Source organism: Pelmatolapia mariae, linkage group LG18 (assembly GCF_036321145.2).
Source record: "Pelmatolapia mariae isolate MD_Pm_ZW linkage group LG18, Pm_UMD_F_2, whole genome shotgun sequence".
Taxonomy (NCBI): domain Eukaryota; kingdom Metazoa; phylum Chordata; class Actinopteri; order Cichliformes; family Cichlidae; genus Pelmatolapia; species Pelmatolapia mariae.
The window spans coordinates 5,050,812-5,067,928 of record NC_086243.1 but is presented as its reverse complement, the minus strand read 5'-3'; the positions used below and the strand labels follow the sequence as shown (position 1 = coordinate 5,067,928).

Below are 17,117 nucleotides of genomic sequence, written 5' to 3'. Positions count from 1 at the left end.
GCAGCTTTGCAAATAGAACCCGAGGAGCACTAACATATTCACGCTCACAGTTTGTCCAGCCTGCTACTTGATTTTTCCATTTTTACCTCCATGTGAGCAAATAAGGGGTCCTCCACGTAGGCACGCACGACATTGGATTTTCCCATGTTTTTGTTTGCGGAAAGAAGTTTATATGTTTCATTATGGAGCTCAGTTAGGATGGAGAGTAAGTTTCTTTTTCAGCTAGAGGAAAGTTACTGAGTACGCCGAAGAGCAAATGAGTTTCTCTGAGAGGGGACCACCATGTTAACGGGCTTCCTCTGTGCTGCATGCAGGCGGTGAATCATGCTGAGTTTAGAAGAAGCCAATGGAAAGTCACTGTGCTAATATGAGCAGCGATGCAGTTTTCACAAAAGCTCCAAAAAGAGGAAACTTGTGTCACTTTTTTCATATTTCAACAAAAGGCTTTACAGATCGGTAGAAAATATAATTTGAAAGAAAAAAAAGGGCAATGAAAGTGTGAAGCTTCCAAGCAATGAAGCAAATGTTGCCCAAATGTCGCAGCTATTGATTTGAACACCCTCATCACTGAATCCTGAATCCTTGGAGTGAAACACCTGCAGCACTGTCCACACACCGTGCTTCATGTGTCTTCCCCCTCGGCCCACCTCCCTGCCCCACTTCTATTTCACACCAGTGGTGGTGAAAAGCACTCTTTTCTTCATTCTTCCCCCTTCTCATTTGTCCTCCGCATCAGCCTGGATTTTCTCCCATTGGGCCCCCCCCTCTTCCTTTTTCTTTTTTTTTTGCATGAGGATCCAGGTTGTGTGTGTGTGTGTGTGTGTAGAAAAGAGAGCACAAGGGGAAGGGGACATGGAGCTGGCCTCGGGGTCGGTGGGGTCAAGACGGACAAGCTGAGATGAAGGATAATCGGTGGAGGTCCCTTACAGTGGGGGGTGAGGCCCCGGAGGAGCACCCCCTTTCAGACTCTCTACCAGACACCCCACTCCCTTCTTTGGCTCTCTTCCTCTCTTTCTCTTCTGCCTCTTCTCCTCCATCCTCTGTTTTTGTTGGAAATTTAAAGACCCCCTCCCCCCCTCCTCCTCTGATTTCTCTTGTCCCCCTCTTCCTCCAAATGCAGTTGCAGCTGGATTTCAAAGGGCACTTCTGCAGCAGAGAAAGCTGAATGTTTAGCAGGCTGCGTTTGTGGAATTCCTGCCTCCCACTCTTTAGGACCGTTTTTTGCCCCTTCAGGGGCCCCTGCCATAACTGCCGGTGGCCTCCCCCTCCTCCTCCTCCTCCTCCATTTCCATCTCCAACCTTGAGCCAGGGCCCTGTTGGCAAATTGAGCCTCACAAAAAAGTAAAATAGCAGGGCCTGAAAGCAGGAGGCAACACTTTAGAAGGTGTGGAACAACAAAAAAGTGGACTACAGGAGGCCTTTTTTTTGTGGATTTATTATTAAAGATTTAATTACTACTTAAAAGATAAATAATGACTTATTCATAAAAAACACAGTGTGCAGTTTCAAGACTTTAAACTCATCTGGTGGAATATCACTTCTTAGTGATTTTGGAGGATCAGTATAGATTTTGTTTGCAGCTTCTGGAAACATTTCAGTGAGGACACCTGTCTTTTGACTTAGACGGCCTGCACAAGATGCCAAAAGCTATTTTCCCATTTGCAAGGTATTCATCATGGCTTGAGATATTCATCAATGTACGATAAGCTTCAGAGCTGGCTCGGAAACTACAAAGAATTTAAGGAGACCTGCAACACTTTAAATGCATGTTTTCTGTTTGTTTGCTTTCGAATGCAAAAGTAGTAGAATTACTGAGTTTCTGCCCGAAACACGCTTACATGCACAAGCTCTAAAGGCAGGGAAAAAAACAAACAGGGTGAATATTGAGGTTGAAAGAAAATGAGTTGACCATTAAAGGGGCCTTTCATTTGCTTTTGTGAGAGACTTCAACCACAGCCCTTCCTTCCTTCAGAGGACAGACTGCTCCTGATAATGGAAATTACAAAAAAAAAAAAAAAAACAATCCGCTGGACCTTCAGTAATTTTTTGTCATTTTTGCATAAAAACAGTATCAAAAGATAGTAAAATGTATTTTTTTGCTGTTGTAACACTTCACTATGCAAGTATATGTCTGCGTGTATGCAGATGCACACAGCTTTTCATAGAATCTGTTCACTGGGCACCTACAAACGGACAAATCTGTGTGCATTGCATTATTTCGCCATCATCCACCTTGGTTTAATTTCTTCCTCTCTGCCTAACCCCCTTTTTTCAGCCTTGGCCCACACGAGCACAAGAGTTCAGCACAAAGCAGGTAGCATATTTGGATGGTAAAAAAAAGAAAAAAAAAAGACAAAAAAAAAAAACCCTTTTTCACGTGCAGGACAGATGTTGTGCCTGTCTGTGCTGTACCAGTGAAGAGAGCCAGAGTGTGAGTGTGTGAGTGAGACTGCAGGAGAATGGGCAAGGGAGAGAGAATACGGGAGGGAGGGAGGGAGGGAGGGACGGCGGGAGAGAAGAAGGAAAAGGAAAAGGAAGAGAGAAGGTTACTCAAACTTTACCTATTTCATTTAGGGGTAATGCATGTGTGTGAGAGAGAGAGGGGAAAAGAAAGAGAGCGAGGGAGGGTCATAGGGAGAAAACACTTCTCCTCCCCCATCCCAGCCACCATCATTCATCCTTTGCCAGGTTAGAGAGTCCCATTAAGAAGACATGGACAACAAAACCTATACTGTAGCTTATGCTGCGATTGTTTTCTACTCAATCTGACACCAGTTTACACAGTAATTCGCTGTGTGACTTATGAATATCATAATATAAATATACATTATGTAATATTATAGCATAAGAGAGTATAATATAACGTATTAAAACTTGCAGGTTGCGCTTGTGCACTTGCCCACGCACAAGTGCACTTTTTTCCTGGACCATTCTCCACATTACCAGATGCACAAATGTTTGAAGATAGAGAAGGACGTCAGACCTCACTTTAAGCTCACTTTAACTCTCTGAGTTCAAAGCCATCATCGGTGATGACCCCAGTTCCAACCCCTACCACTGACTATAACACTAACCCCATGCAATCAAGCCAAGTCATTTTTTTTCATTGCTCTCCTTGGGACTTCCAAGTCCCAAGTTGAAGTAAATCACCATGGAGGTGGCATTTGAAGGATGAGAGCCTAATTTTACTCACATGTAGCAGAACAAATTTTTACAAGCTGGTTCCTCTACCTCCGCAAATACACCCGGTGTCAAACAAATGCAGTGGATTCATAAGCTTCCTGTAAGGTTAGAAGGACATCACATGAACTATATTTGCTTTCTGGTTTGGATTTCTCCGGCCTATTTGCATGTTTAGCAGCAGTCTTGCACTGCCACCTTTACTAGAGTAAAAGGGCCAGGATACTCCTCCCACCGCCAGTGATGATGGATGGATGGGTGGATGGATGAGGTCAGGACAAGAATAATAAATGTATAAATAAACTTTACAGCCTTTTTCCTCTCTCAACTCTGGATCAGAGTGATGCACAGTGCAGCAGCAGAAGAGAGGAGAGGATTTCCCTTGTAAAACTCAAGTGTGAGAGAGAGGGTAGGACGCCTCCCCCTCCTCCTCCATCACCACCACCACCACCACACTTCCCCTACCGGTGATGTCAGGGCGGGTAGGGGCTCCCTGATAAAAACCTTTGGACTCGGGAGAATGGGAGAGAGAGAGAGAGAGAGAGAGAGAGAGGTGAAGGAGTGAATGGAGGAGGATATTACTACAATTGCATAAACCGGTGGAGAGGAGCAGCAGCAGCAGCAAAGAGCGCACAGAGACGCACAAGAAAAAAAGAGGAGTTCGAGCGCAGACGCAGAACTCTGATTGACTCTGATGGACTAACACATTCGTCCTCTTACAGAATTTATAGGGACGCTCAACAAGTGGGGCTTTTGCTATTTTAGGGCTGGCACTTTGCACTGCGCTTTATTTTTTCCGCTCTTTTGCAGTGCTTACTCCGATCCACCTTGCGGTCAGATTTTTCTTTTTCTTTTTCTTTTTTTGGAACAGGACGCACTAAACTAATGCCGCAGTGGTCAGGTAAACAGAAACAGCAGGTCTTGAGCAAAGAGGGAAACCAGATATCAGATGATTTTATGATTTAGACAAATTTGCCAATGTACCCATATTTTACTTCTTCATAAAACAAACATTTGCGCTGATAATTATTTCTAACATACTAAATCAGACCGGTGTTTCTTTACCTCGTGGGCTTTGTGAAAGGCTTGCACAGATAGTTAGGTGTATGCTCTTTTCCCTCTAAGCTGAAATAAAGAGTCAGAGGCTGCACATATACTGCGGACACGCACGGGAAAGGGGGCAACGCGTCCCCACTAAGTGTCTGCGCAAAGTGCACACGTGTGCCAAGCAGCTATTTAGGTTCACTTCGCGAAAACTCTGAATTTTTACTGTGATTCTTTAGCAACATTGAACACCTGCTTTTATTCCAAATCTACAGCTTCTAAAAATCCTCAAGTTTGAGTGAGAAACTTTAAATGTCCCCTCGAACTCTTTGGGATGCACTGATGTATGTTTTCATCTGATTGCTTTTTTTGTTTTTGTTTTTTAAGTAGGTTCATTACAGTTTAAAAAAAATCAAAACAAAACAAAAAAGACAGAAAAAACAGCTATTTCTCTGTTGCTTGTGAAAACGTGCGCAGATTTCTCTAATCTCAGCCTGTGTGAGATTCCTTTGTTAAAAATAATAAAAATAAAAAACCCCTGAAATCTCCTTTTATACATCGGCCATACGCTTAACCCGAGAAAATGCTGTTGATCAGACTACTGGCTGTCTTCCTCGTCTTCATCGCTAACACGTGGCTGCTTCGCTCCGATGCGCTGAGCCTCTACAAACGTTCCTTGGCCCGGCAGGCAGACCGTGAGCTGTCCAGGCTGGCAGGTGAACCCTGCACCGTCTCCGGCGTGTGGAGGTCCCGGCGGCAGCCCAGCTCTCACTCCCCGACCCAACAACGCCCTCCAGCGGCCCGTACGAGGACGAACACGAGCCGGAGAGAGCTGTACACTGTTAAGAGCGCTCGTGCGGTCTGTGCAGGAGGGTGCGGGTTGGAAGCCGGGGCGCGAGGGTTCGCTCCTGCGGGGGAGGAGGAGAAGGGAGGCCGGGGAGACGCCGAGATAGTGGCGGGGAGAGAGGGGGGCTCCACGGACAACCAGAGGGAGCAGAATGAAGTCGTCGCAAGCGGCGGGCAGTCTGTCCTCAAAGACGCCGTGTCTCCCTCGCGCGCTCCTCGCGACCCCCGCTCCAGGTTCACCCGCAGCCTCCACGCGACGTTTCGCTACGAAGAAGAGGGCAACTCCAGCTGGGAGAAAGTCGCCCCGTTCAGCTCCACGGATTCCAGGGGGCTCCAGGTCCTCCAAAGGCTCCAGCAGGGAGATGAAGACCAGTCCTCCACAGCAACCCCCGAAAGCGTCACGGAGGACTACTCTGACGAGGTGCAAGAGGGAGACTGGCTTCCCGCGGGCACCTGGGGGAGCCCTGTACCAAGAGTGCCCCCGTCCTGGATGACAGCCCTGTACTTCAACGGGCGTCGGGAACAACTGAAGGTGAAGTTGCCGGCGGGAGTGGAGCTTCCGAGGGCCACGTTCAGCCTGGAGCTTTGGGTGAAGGCAGAGGGAGGGCAGAGCAATCCCGCGGTCATAGCAGGTGGGTGTAAACTCTTCTTTACAACATCAAAGGTACCACTGTTATCTAGATAACACCCATGTACATGTCACAAAAAATTTGCCATAGCTCCCTTTTAACGACAGTCTTCCGTTATGTGTTGCACGAAATTCTCTGAAACTGAAGCGAGGTTTTTACTGTTTCATCTAGACATCACATGCTGATCAGGCAAATCCAGGCGCTGAAATCATCCGATTATTAATCTGTCAGATGAACTAAACTAACAAGCAAATATCTACAAATCTGTGCACGGCTTATTCTGTAAATCACCTGGACTGAAATATTATCTTTCATAAAAAGTCACATCATTAAAATGCCAAACCTTGTGGTGACTGCGGTCATTCATAAACACGCTCACTGATTCAAAGTGTTTCCGTAACTCCGCAAGGTTCACAGAGCTAAATAAAAAAAGGGGAAATGCCTGTCTTAGATTTCTTTTTCTTAAGTTAGTGAACTAATTAAATTAGTTAATGAAGTCAACTGTTTCCAAAATTAAAATCTGCTACTTATGCCCTTAATTATACCAACCAGTCTCTTACATATTTCAATATTTAGAACGAAAACAGACAAAAAGAATCCACACATTACACGTTATTTAAGGTAACTCATATGTATATATATATATATATATATATATATATACATATATATATATATATATATATACATATATATATTCATCACATTGGTCCATGTTGTAAATTTAATTAAAATTGCAATTTTATTTAGCACATTTCATTACAGTAAAGTCACTGTGCTTAACATATTAGATTGCAAAACACGACAAAACAAGCTTCACAGAAAAATAAAATACAAGTCAGCATAGACAGACACGCACCGACGCACACGCACACACAGTTATTAAGTGTGAGCCTGTGTGAATAAAAAGGTTTTAAGTTTGTTTTTTAATGTAGACACGGCTTTAATCAGCCTCAGGTCAGCTTGTTCCAAATAACTCATAGATTTAATTCTGGGAACAGCTAAAAGATCGGCACCTGATGATGAGACTGAGAAAGCCAAACCAATCAAAGGATTCCAAAGTTAATTCTATGTTGAACTGGAGCCAATGAAATGATTTCAACACTGGAGTAATATGTTCAAAATGCTGTGTACATATAAGGACTGCTGCATTCTGAGGAAGTTGAAGTCATCCTACTGATAATTTGGATAATCCTGCAAATACAGGATGACAGCTTGATAAGACCTGCATGGAGCAATTTCTTAGTCAGTTTGATTTTCTAAGTTTTGAGACGTTTTTAAGTGGTAGAAAGCTCTGGTGACCTTTTTAATAATGATCAAAACTGAGGTCACTGAGAAAGGGATGACGATGGTGATAAATATGTAATATAAATATGTCTCTGACTGAAAGTGGTCTTATGTGGATAAATAAAAGTATTTCAGTTATTGTGTAAAAGTATTGTTTTGCCTTACATTAAGTATTTATGACCTTCAGCTGGCCATCTGAGATGAGCATCAGCAAGGTTCACCTCCACTGCACTCATGGTGTCACAGCTTTGCAAAACTATCTTCAACTAATACACAAATTCAGTAACTACACTGTAAACACAATGAAACAAACATAGAACAACTCAGCACTACAGAACACATGTATTATTTTAGTTAATGTCTATATTAAAAAATAGGCTTCCAGATGAACTCCAAAAACACAGTTCAGTGCTATCACATAAATCCCTTCCCTTCATAACCTCAGGGCGATTGCTTGCTTTCTTTGAAAGGATGAAAATAGCATTCTTCTGGTGTACTCATTTAGGCTAGTGTGTCAAAATGTGCAGCATAAGAAACTAAGCAAACAAAATATTTTAATATTAATACATTTCTGATCAGATTGTATCATTTGCTCATTGTCATTACTATTTTCTCAAGCTTATCCTTGGGTTGTCCTAAAAATAATTACAACCAGAAAAATGCAAGCTTAATAGAATTATCTTATGAATGAGTACAGCTTGTTTTGAATACATACCCCAAACTAGACCGTGGAAGTTTTAGGGTCTAGTTACATCCCTGCTGACAACAATAATGAGTGTGATTGGACATAATTGGACACTGACAGCAATTATCATTGCTGCCACTGGATGCTGACAAAGATAATGTGACAGGATCATTTCCATTTCTGAAGAATAGGCTATTATAAAGAGGACGATGAATATATTGATAGCTGGTATTGATAACTGTGTGATGAGTGATGACACTCGACACAGCCTCTTGGAAGAATTTTACAATTACAATGTAAACCAGGAAGCAAATGTTGCTTTCAAGATTGTTAGATTGTAGCCTTAAAATGTTATAAGCTAAGCTAAAAAATTCCACAAAAATCTATACAGAGCAACTTACCTGGTTAAATACGGCTTATGTTAACTTGCTGCACCATTTTGTGCTAAAAATTTACATTACAAGAAAGTGCAGGCCAGCCTGACGCGGTGTAGTTTAACGTCAGTTCATAAAAGATTGTACAAAGTCTTGAACGACTTCTCACTTCTTTATATTTTGCCAGACGTTCTTGTTATTTTTTAAAATTGTCTTGAGCAGTAGTTCTCCCATTGTTCTAAAAGTCTTTCAAAGTTCTTCTTTGAACATTGGCTTGTTTTCAGTCCAGTCCTTGTACTGTAAGATAAGATAAGATAAGATAAGATAAGATAAGATAAGTTGACCTTTATTAGTCCCACAGGTGGGAAATTTGTTTTGTTACTGCAAAGTTATGTAGCAGAAATTAGAAAACACTGGAATGCAATAAAATAGAATAAAATACTATATACAATAGAATAAAATAGAATAATATATACAATAGAATAAAATAAAATACAAATACTATATACAACTGAGTAAGAAAATACAAAAGTACAACTTGTCAGAAAAAGAATTGCACATATAACAGTCTTACCTGTACAGTACAAAGAAAATGGTCCAGTACCTGACTATTTTCGGGGAAATGTTTTTTGCTTGTTAAGTCAATTAATTATGACCTATGAATCATTCAAATATTCTGCATGCCTGAAATGTTTAGCCATGCCTGTCACAACTATATAACTTTAGTTGAATCTATAAAAAATTACAAAGATAACAGTTTAACAAGTATAAAATAGTGATTCCCAAACTTGACAGCATGGTGTGCAGTGTGTCCTTAAAAAAATCAGAGGAAACGGGACAAGTGGAGGCTGTCAAGAAGCCATTCTTTATGAAGGGAAACAAACCGGAAAGGGTGACGCATAAAAAATTATGCACAAACTGGACTGAAGATTACAACAGGTGTTATACACTGATGAATCCAGATTTCAAATTTTTGGTTCAAATTGTCGTCAATAAGTACAAAACAGAGAAAAACAACAGTGAGTGTCTATAGCCATCAGTGAAACATAGTGTCATGGTTTGGGGCTGCATTTGAGCCAGTGGTGTTGGGGATCTTGTCAAATTTGATGGAACTATGAATGTAGCAAGTTATGGTCAGATTGTGATTCGGCAACCGAAAGCGGTTGATTGATAAAAGCTTAATTTTTTTAGCATGACCATGATCCCAAATACACTGCCAGTAAAAGTAAAAGCATACCTGAAAGAAGAAGAAGACCTGTGGGCCGACCTTCAACGAGACTGGGGAACCTGAAGGTTACTAAAAGGAATTATACAAAAAGTTCAGGCTGTGTCACAGAATAATGGTGGTCATATCAAATACTGATTTTCGATTTTCTTTGCTTTCTATAATGCGTTCCCATGAATGTTTTGCTCATGTTTCAATAAATCACTGCATCCTTTCCAAACACTGCAAAATATAAACAAAAGATGTTGGTTCTAGATTTTTCCACAGTGTTGTATCTCTTCAGTGCAACACATCGACACTTTGGACACAAAGTCACAGCGTTTGCTTTTTCACTTTTTGTTTTTAATTACAATTAATTTTAGTTGGTTTTCATCAATTTAATGAAATAACACTGAAATTTTGAAAAACTAAAAATAACCTCCTTTCAAGATCAGTTACCATCAATACACAGTTATCGTGGCACCCCTAAAGCTAAAGTGAGTTATAACATTAAAAGATTGGTTTAACCAAGTAAATTGCATTCTAATTCAGGATATAGAATCTGTTAAAAAAAACAAGATGGATTTCACTCAGCTTCTCATCAAGAGTTAGCTTCCCTGTGGATTTCCACTGATTTTAAGTGCCAGCTGTACTACACAACCTGCATTGTTTTGCAGGCTCTTCTCGTGAAGACAAACATGGCTATTTTTCCAATACTGAGAATGTTGCATTTGAAAAGCTGCACACTTGACAGAACAACACATACATCAAGCAAATTGAAGAGGATAAAAGCGCTATGGTGTAGCACTGCAGCTGTCCAGATAGTGAGGGAGACCACAAACTGTTATGTCCGCTCACATTTACTCTGATCAAAGATCCGACTCCATTACTCAACTTTTCTTTCCCCTCATTGCTTCCTTATGTGAGGGCGGCATTTTGTGGCATGGGCCTTTCTCTTTGTAGTGTCCAGAAGGAATTTGACCAATTCAGTGAAAAACAAACTCCTATTGTTTCTGCTAGACATGACATTGACATTGGTTTGACTTCTAATGGTCACTGATGATCTTTTAAATCTGTTTGCACATTTCAACCCTTTATTCTTGTGTGACTGTATGCGTTGCAGAATGTTGTAAACAGTCCAGTCCTGAGTGGGCTGCTGGACAAACACTGTAATGATGACGCCATTTGTAAATTTGACAAGCCCTGCATTAATATATAATACAGATAATAAGATGCATTATTGCATGATTCCATGCATGTTGCACAACATATACAGCAATAGTACTAAAGTAAAAAAAAAAAATCAACACTGTATAAAATATTCATCAATGATAGAGTGACATGTGAAAAGATTCTCTAAATGTTAGTAATGTTTTTAAAGTCTTTGATAAAAGTCTTAAATTATTCAAGTTTCATTTTCTTGTTACTTTAGTGTCATATGTTTTGATTTCAATATTAGATTGGATCATGTATCCTACTCTGCTATATGTAGCATTTTTAAAGCTGAACTCTAACAGTAAATCAAATGATTGAGTAATTCAATAGAGTTGTCTGGCAGCAGTAGTAGTGAGCTGAAAAAAAGTCATCAACAGTGTCTCACTGCTCTGCAGGGCATAATTCAGCCCACTGTTTGGGTTTCCTGGCCTGGATATTTCACTGTCCTCAGTAACCTTGTTAGAGGAAGCTTTTTTATAGTATCTCTGATACTGTACACTACCTACCCAACAAGCACACAGCAGACAGAAGAAGTCAGCAGTTTGATAGATGGAGCATTTAGAGTTGAGGATACAAAGTATTTCCCTTTAAAATTGCTGCATAGGGACATTTCTGTCCTTGCTAGTTTGCAGCAACAAAATAAGTTGGTTAAAATAATTATCTTGTGTTTAGTCCAACACCAGTTGCCTGTTGTTTCAAAGATGTTAGTTGAGTAATGCTAACTGCTTATATGGAGCAGCGGAGCTTGTTCTTTACGTTCTGCACAGACATATGGGCAAGGAAAAAATGGCTTCTAGTGCTGACACTGCTAAGTTTAGCCACACTTGCCAAACTAATGTGACATTGTTAGTGCCGTCTTGTGCAAATGGCAATGTGCTGACATTTCATTTGTATTTAAAATTTAGCTCTTGAGGAATATGATTAACAACGCTTAAATGCAGATGCAGTATTTTTATGATCAATGTTTAAATCAGTTTGCCACCAGGAACATTCCTAGAGTTGATCTCAAATTGTTTGCAAATATGTTTGACTATACAAATCTATAGTATATCAGTGTTATATTGCCAGCTGGTTCTGCTTCCCTCCAAAGGCCAAAATAGCTGCAGAGTTTGATTGGTCGTCCTGAAACATTGCGTGTAATGCAGGTGAAATACCATTTTGAAGTTACCACACTAAGCTACAAATCTATAGTCTTATCTCAACTACTGAATTACATGCTTAGCCATGAAACTGGCTCAACTCCATGAGGATGTTTTGCCCCTTTTAGATACACAAGTAAGCCTACACACACACACACACACACACACACACACACACACACACACACACACACATACACACACACACACAGAATTGAGGAGGGTGAGGGGGTTCCCTGACCCTTCTCTGTCCTAGTATTTGACATCTGGGGAGCAGATGTGCGTCTGTGTGTGTCTGTTGCAACAGCAGATGGAAACATCAGGGCCTTGCCTTTGCTTAGTGAAATACCTCCGTCCTTCTTCCCCTCTCTGTTCTGTCCTGCTGTTTCTGGCTCTGTCTACTCTCTCTGTCTTACTTTCTCTAACTGTGTCTCAGCCTCTATGCACTGCTCTCTCTCTTTTAGTTTCTCCTCCTGTAATCATAGGAGTATAATCACTTGGAAAGGTTGCTTGTTGGCGTGATTGTTCAATTTCTCAAGGGTGCTGACTCTTTGTAAATTGTGAATATTCATTTTTTTCCACCACTTTTCTCCCCTAGGTGTCTTTGACAACTGTTCCCACTCACTAAGTGAGAAGGGTTGGTCAGTAGGCATTCGCACTGTGGAAACTGCTGGCACCAGAGATGCACGCTTCTACTTCACACTTCGTACAGACCGAGCTGTGAAATCCACCACTGTCCACAGCCACCAGCGGTACCGAGCCAATGTCTGGACTCACCTGATGGCTGCTTACAATGGTCATAACATGACTTTGTATGTTGATGGAGCTAAGGTGTGTGATTGAACATTGGTTGAGTTTGGTCATTTACCAGAGATACAAATCAATGGTCCATTTCATGATATTTTCCAGGCATTTCACCCATGGCTATATATCATACTTACCAGCTCTATTACAATATCCTCTTAGGGTTTGTTTTTGCTTTTTGTCAGATTATAGGGCACCCAATTAATATGTTGGCAATAGAAGTTATTGCCAATGAGAGCATCCATGGAGCAGAGTGAATATATTACATGCCAACCAGATGGAAAGCTTCTTAAAAAGCTAATTGCCACAGCACTCTAACCCTGGAGAACCCATGGGGTCAAATTTGACCCCATGGTTTCCCTAGAAAACCAATGGGGTCGGCTCTGACCCCATGGGTTCTCCAGGGCTAATGCTGTAACATTTGGATGACTTACTGCTTGTATGTTCTTTTTAAAAAGAATAATTAGGCAATTAATCTTAAAGTATATTCAGAACATGATAAAATGAAGAAAAAAAAATTCCCCAATTTTTTCCCTCTTAGGTAGGAGAAAGCAGCCACCAGTCAGGGAATCTCTACAGCCCCTTCATGAAGGCCTGCAGAACCCTCTTTCTTGGCAGCAATCAGTCCGATCAGGGGCAAAGCTTTAGAGGCCACGTAGGAGGTGTGGTCTTGTGGGGCTATGTCCGCTCCCATGCGGACTTGCTCAAACGGCCACTCCAAATTGACATGAGTGAGCCGGTCCTGGCGATGTGGGCTGACTTTACTAATGTAAGTGGTCATTTCAAATTTCTACATTGTTAGTTGTTGATTTGTGTTCTTCCAATAGTCTTAATCTTAGCTAAAATACAACTGTAGTTTTATTAAGTAATTTTATATTTATTTAGTATTGCTTTTCTGCCTTTTAGGTGGAACAGCTATGGACTCCATATAAAGACCATCATCCAACCATCATCACCAGTCCTGTCCCTGAGCCAGAACTTGTCTCTTCCTTCTCGCCACCACCCTGTGGCCTTACACCCTGTGACAATATAGATATCATCTCTGGGTACAACGACAACTGGCAGCTCCGAACACCCAAGCGAATTCGCTACCGGATTGTCAACCTCTCCAACGATGATGGTGGAAACCCCACCGTGACGGAAGCCCAAATTCAGCTCCAGCACCAGGCTCTAACTCAGGCCTTCCGCCCTTACAACATTACTCTGGATCTGAGTGTCTACACAGTGAAAAACTCTAGCCTCCGGGAGAGATTCATCCTCAGCAACTGCCGTATTGCAAAGATTGGGAACCGCCAGTGTGACCCAGAATGTGACCATCCGAGGACGGGTCATGATGGAGGGGACTGTCTCAGGGTGGGGCCCTGTTACAACTGGAAGAGGCAGGATGGGGTTTGTAACATGGAGTGCAACAGTATACACTACGACTATGATGATGGAGACTGCTGTGACCCAGATGTTACAGATGTGCTCAAGACCTGTTTTGATCCTGAATCTCCTGACAGGTAAGGTTGTTGGACAAATGTTATCTACTAAAATGGCTCTCTATGTAGAAAACGTACTTGTGGGAATGAGACATGTTGTATAAAGCTCTGTGAGTCCTCACATAGAGTAGAAAAGTACTATGAGAACAAGTCCATTTAGTATAATCTAAAATGCAACCTAACCCTACTCCTGTACTGTATTTTTAACTTTAAAGGCCTTCCTTTAAGGCCCCCCCAAAAACTAACAGAAGATTTTTAATCTGAAATATTTTTGAACCAGGTGTTGTGTAGTTTTTACGAGAACAATGGCCATTCAATTTTACACTGTGCATATCGTTAAGCAGGAATATGTAAAAGGCTACATTGTTGAGGAGACATAGCATAGAAAGTACCAGGAGGATTACATTTTAAGCCAGTAAAGGCAAGATATTTTTCCAGAGAGAAGATTTCTATGGGCATGAATGGGCACTAGTAAGAGTACCTCTCCCTGTGAGGCAGTGAAGTGTCCCTATTTCCAATGCTGCAGTACTTCAGCAGGGCTGTGCAGTCAGTAGCTCATAATATTGCATGAACAAATTGGGACTCTCACTTTCCCCAGTGGTCTTAGAGGGAGCTCTGTGAAGTAGAAATGGTGGGTTAAGTGGCCAAAGTACACACTTATTTTTGCTAAACAACATGAGCGGCAGCCCACTGCCTTCCATTTGGTCTGACAGTCAGGCTCACGCAGCGTTCTAAATAGCTCGCATGAAGTCTCCCCATGAGGTCGTCGGCCGAAGTTCTTAAAGGATCCTTAATCCAAATTTCAACCACAAGCTTTACACTGAGCCACTGGGAAACAGAACATGGGAACCAAAACTGCTTTTTAAACCATGAGATTTAGCTTTTGATGTCTTGAGCTGACAGAGTGTGACAGCTTAACACAAGGGTGAATAAATGTTTTTTCAAACAGTTTTTTCCCCATGATATATTTCCATTTCTTTATTTTTTTTAGTGTAATGGACCTTTCTTTACCACTGTGGAAGTTAAGTAACTAAGTAACTCTAAAAGCCTCTGTTGGTGTAATAATTATATTCTGCTCTCAGTGTAAAGCAGTTTTTAATATAAATGGGATATTTATGTAGTATGACAACATTCATGTGGATTACATTCAGTAGATCAGCAAAAGAATTTGAGAAACACTGAAGTAATGGTCAATAAAAAGTCAGTTTTAAATATTACTGTTACAAGTCACTTTGCTATTTCTTTGGGCTGTCACATGGTACAGCCCAAATGGTTTTTCAGGGAGTGTCTTGCTGTAGCTACAAACTGTGGTGCTACCCACTGCTGCTAGTTAGCATTCATAACCATCTCACAGACATGTGCATCTACTTTCAATGCCATTGATATTTATTTAGACTTTTTCTCTCCAACTGATTTTTCCGTGTTACATTCAATAATAACTTCTTCAAACCATCAACGTGTCTATTAGACCCATTCCTTGTTTTGAGCTAATTAAAGGCCAATCTTCAACCTTCCTGTTATCTCAAAAACACTTGAAAGAGTAGTGGTAAAGGAGCTAATTGATCATCTGCAGAGGAATGGTTTATTTGAGGGTGTCACTCAATTTTCAGAATTCGTCACAGTACAGAGACAGCATTAGTGAAGGTTACAAGTGACTTTCTTGTGGCCTCTGACAATGCTTCTGTGTCCTGCTAGACTCCACTGCAGTGTTTGGTACTGTTGATCGTAATATTTTATCACAGAGGTTAGAGCATGCCAGGCATTAAAAGTAGAGTGCTGCAGTAATTGTAATCATATCTATCTAATAGACTCTATCTATCTAATAAATAGGGAGTCTTGTACATGATTCACTTAGCCTGCATTATTAGAAGGCATAGCATACATTTTCATTACCATGCAGAAAACACCCAGCTTTATGTATCTGTGCTTTCCCTAGCCACTTACCCTAACCCTAACCATCAAAAATCAATGCCTAATAGTAACCTTTAGCCTAAACCTAACCAAAACCCAATTGTAACCCTGATACTAAAATCTCAACCACAAAAATCCCTTCAAACTCATTCACTTATGAGGACAGGCATTTTGTCCCCATAAGTGACTGTTGGTCCTCACCAGTATAGCGGCATGACACACACACACACACACACACACACACACACACACACACACACACACACACACTGAGCCGGGATAAGATATAAGAGGTTTAAGTGGTATAAGAGGTTTCTTCCTTTTAAAAGGGAGTTTTTCCTTCCCACTGTTGCCAAGTTGTTGGTGTTTAGCTTACAATATAAAGTACCTTGTGGCAACTGCTGTTGTGTTTTGGCACTGTTTACACTACCAGTCAAAAGTTTGGACACACCTTCTCATTTAATGGACTTGTCTTTATTTTAATACTTTTGACGTTGTAGATCCATACTGAATACATCAAATATATGAACCAAGATAAATGGAATAACGTAGCAAAGAAAAATTTGATAAATAACTCTAAGTATGTCTTACATTTTAGCTTCTTGCCGCCCTTTGCTTTGTTGACAGCGCTGCAAACCCTTGGCCTTCTCTCAGTGAGCTTCATGATGTAGTCACCTGAAATGATTTTCACTTCACAGATGTGACTTGTCAGGGTTTATTTGTGGAATTTCTTGCCTTCAAATGGGGTTAGGACCATCAGTTGTGCTGTGCAGAAGTCAGGTTGGTACACAGCTGACAGCCTTATTTGTCAACTGTTAGAATTCATATTATGGCAAGAACCAATCAGCTAAGTAAAGAGAAACGACAGTCTATCATTACGTTAAGAACTGAAGGTCAGTCAGTCTGGAAAATTGTTAAAACTTTGAATGTGTCCACAAGTGCAGACGCAAAAACCATCAAGTGCTATGACAAAGCTGGCTCACATGAGGACCGCCCCAGGAAAGGAAGACCAAGAATCACCTCTGCTGCTGAGGATAAATTCATCCAAGTCATCAGCCTCAGAAATAGCAAGTTAACATCACTTAGGATTGCCACACAGAGTTCTAGTAGCAGACACATCACTATATCGACTGTTGAGAAGAGACTGCGCGAATCAGGCCTTTATGGTCAAATAGCTGCTAAGAAAACACTTCTAAGGAAAAGCAACAAGCAGAAGAGATTTGTTTGGGCCAAGAAACACAAGGAATGGACAATTAGACCAGTGGAAATCTGTGCTTTGGTCTGATGAGTCCAAATTAGAGATCTTTGGTTCCACCTC

The 17,117-nt window shown here is 41.2% G+C and overlaps 1 protein-coding gene across 1 annotated transcript in view; it reads left to right on the top strand.

The window, feature by feature from the left end:
- The first annotated feature begins 4,709 nt into the window (after positions 1-4,709).
- Positions 4,710-17,117, top strand: part of pappa2 (pappalysin 2) — a 79,923-nt gene continuing 67,515 nt past the window's right edge. Inside the window, exons 1-4 of the mRNA XM_063462610.1 lie at positions 4,710-5,702; positions 12,202-12,434; positions 12,949-13,176; positions 13,314-13,909. Of these exons, the coding sequence (XP_063318680.1) occupies positions 4,808-5,702; positions 12,202-12,434; positions 12,949-13,176; positions 13,314-13,909 (1,952 nt within the window). The 5' untranslated portion in view covers positions 4,710-4,807. The remainder of the gene's footprint in view (positions 5,703-12,201; positions 12,435-12,948; positions 13,177-13,313; positions 13,910-17,117) is intronic.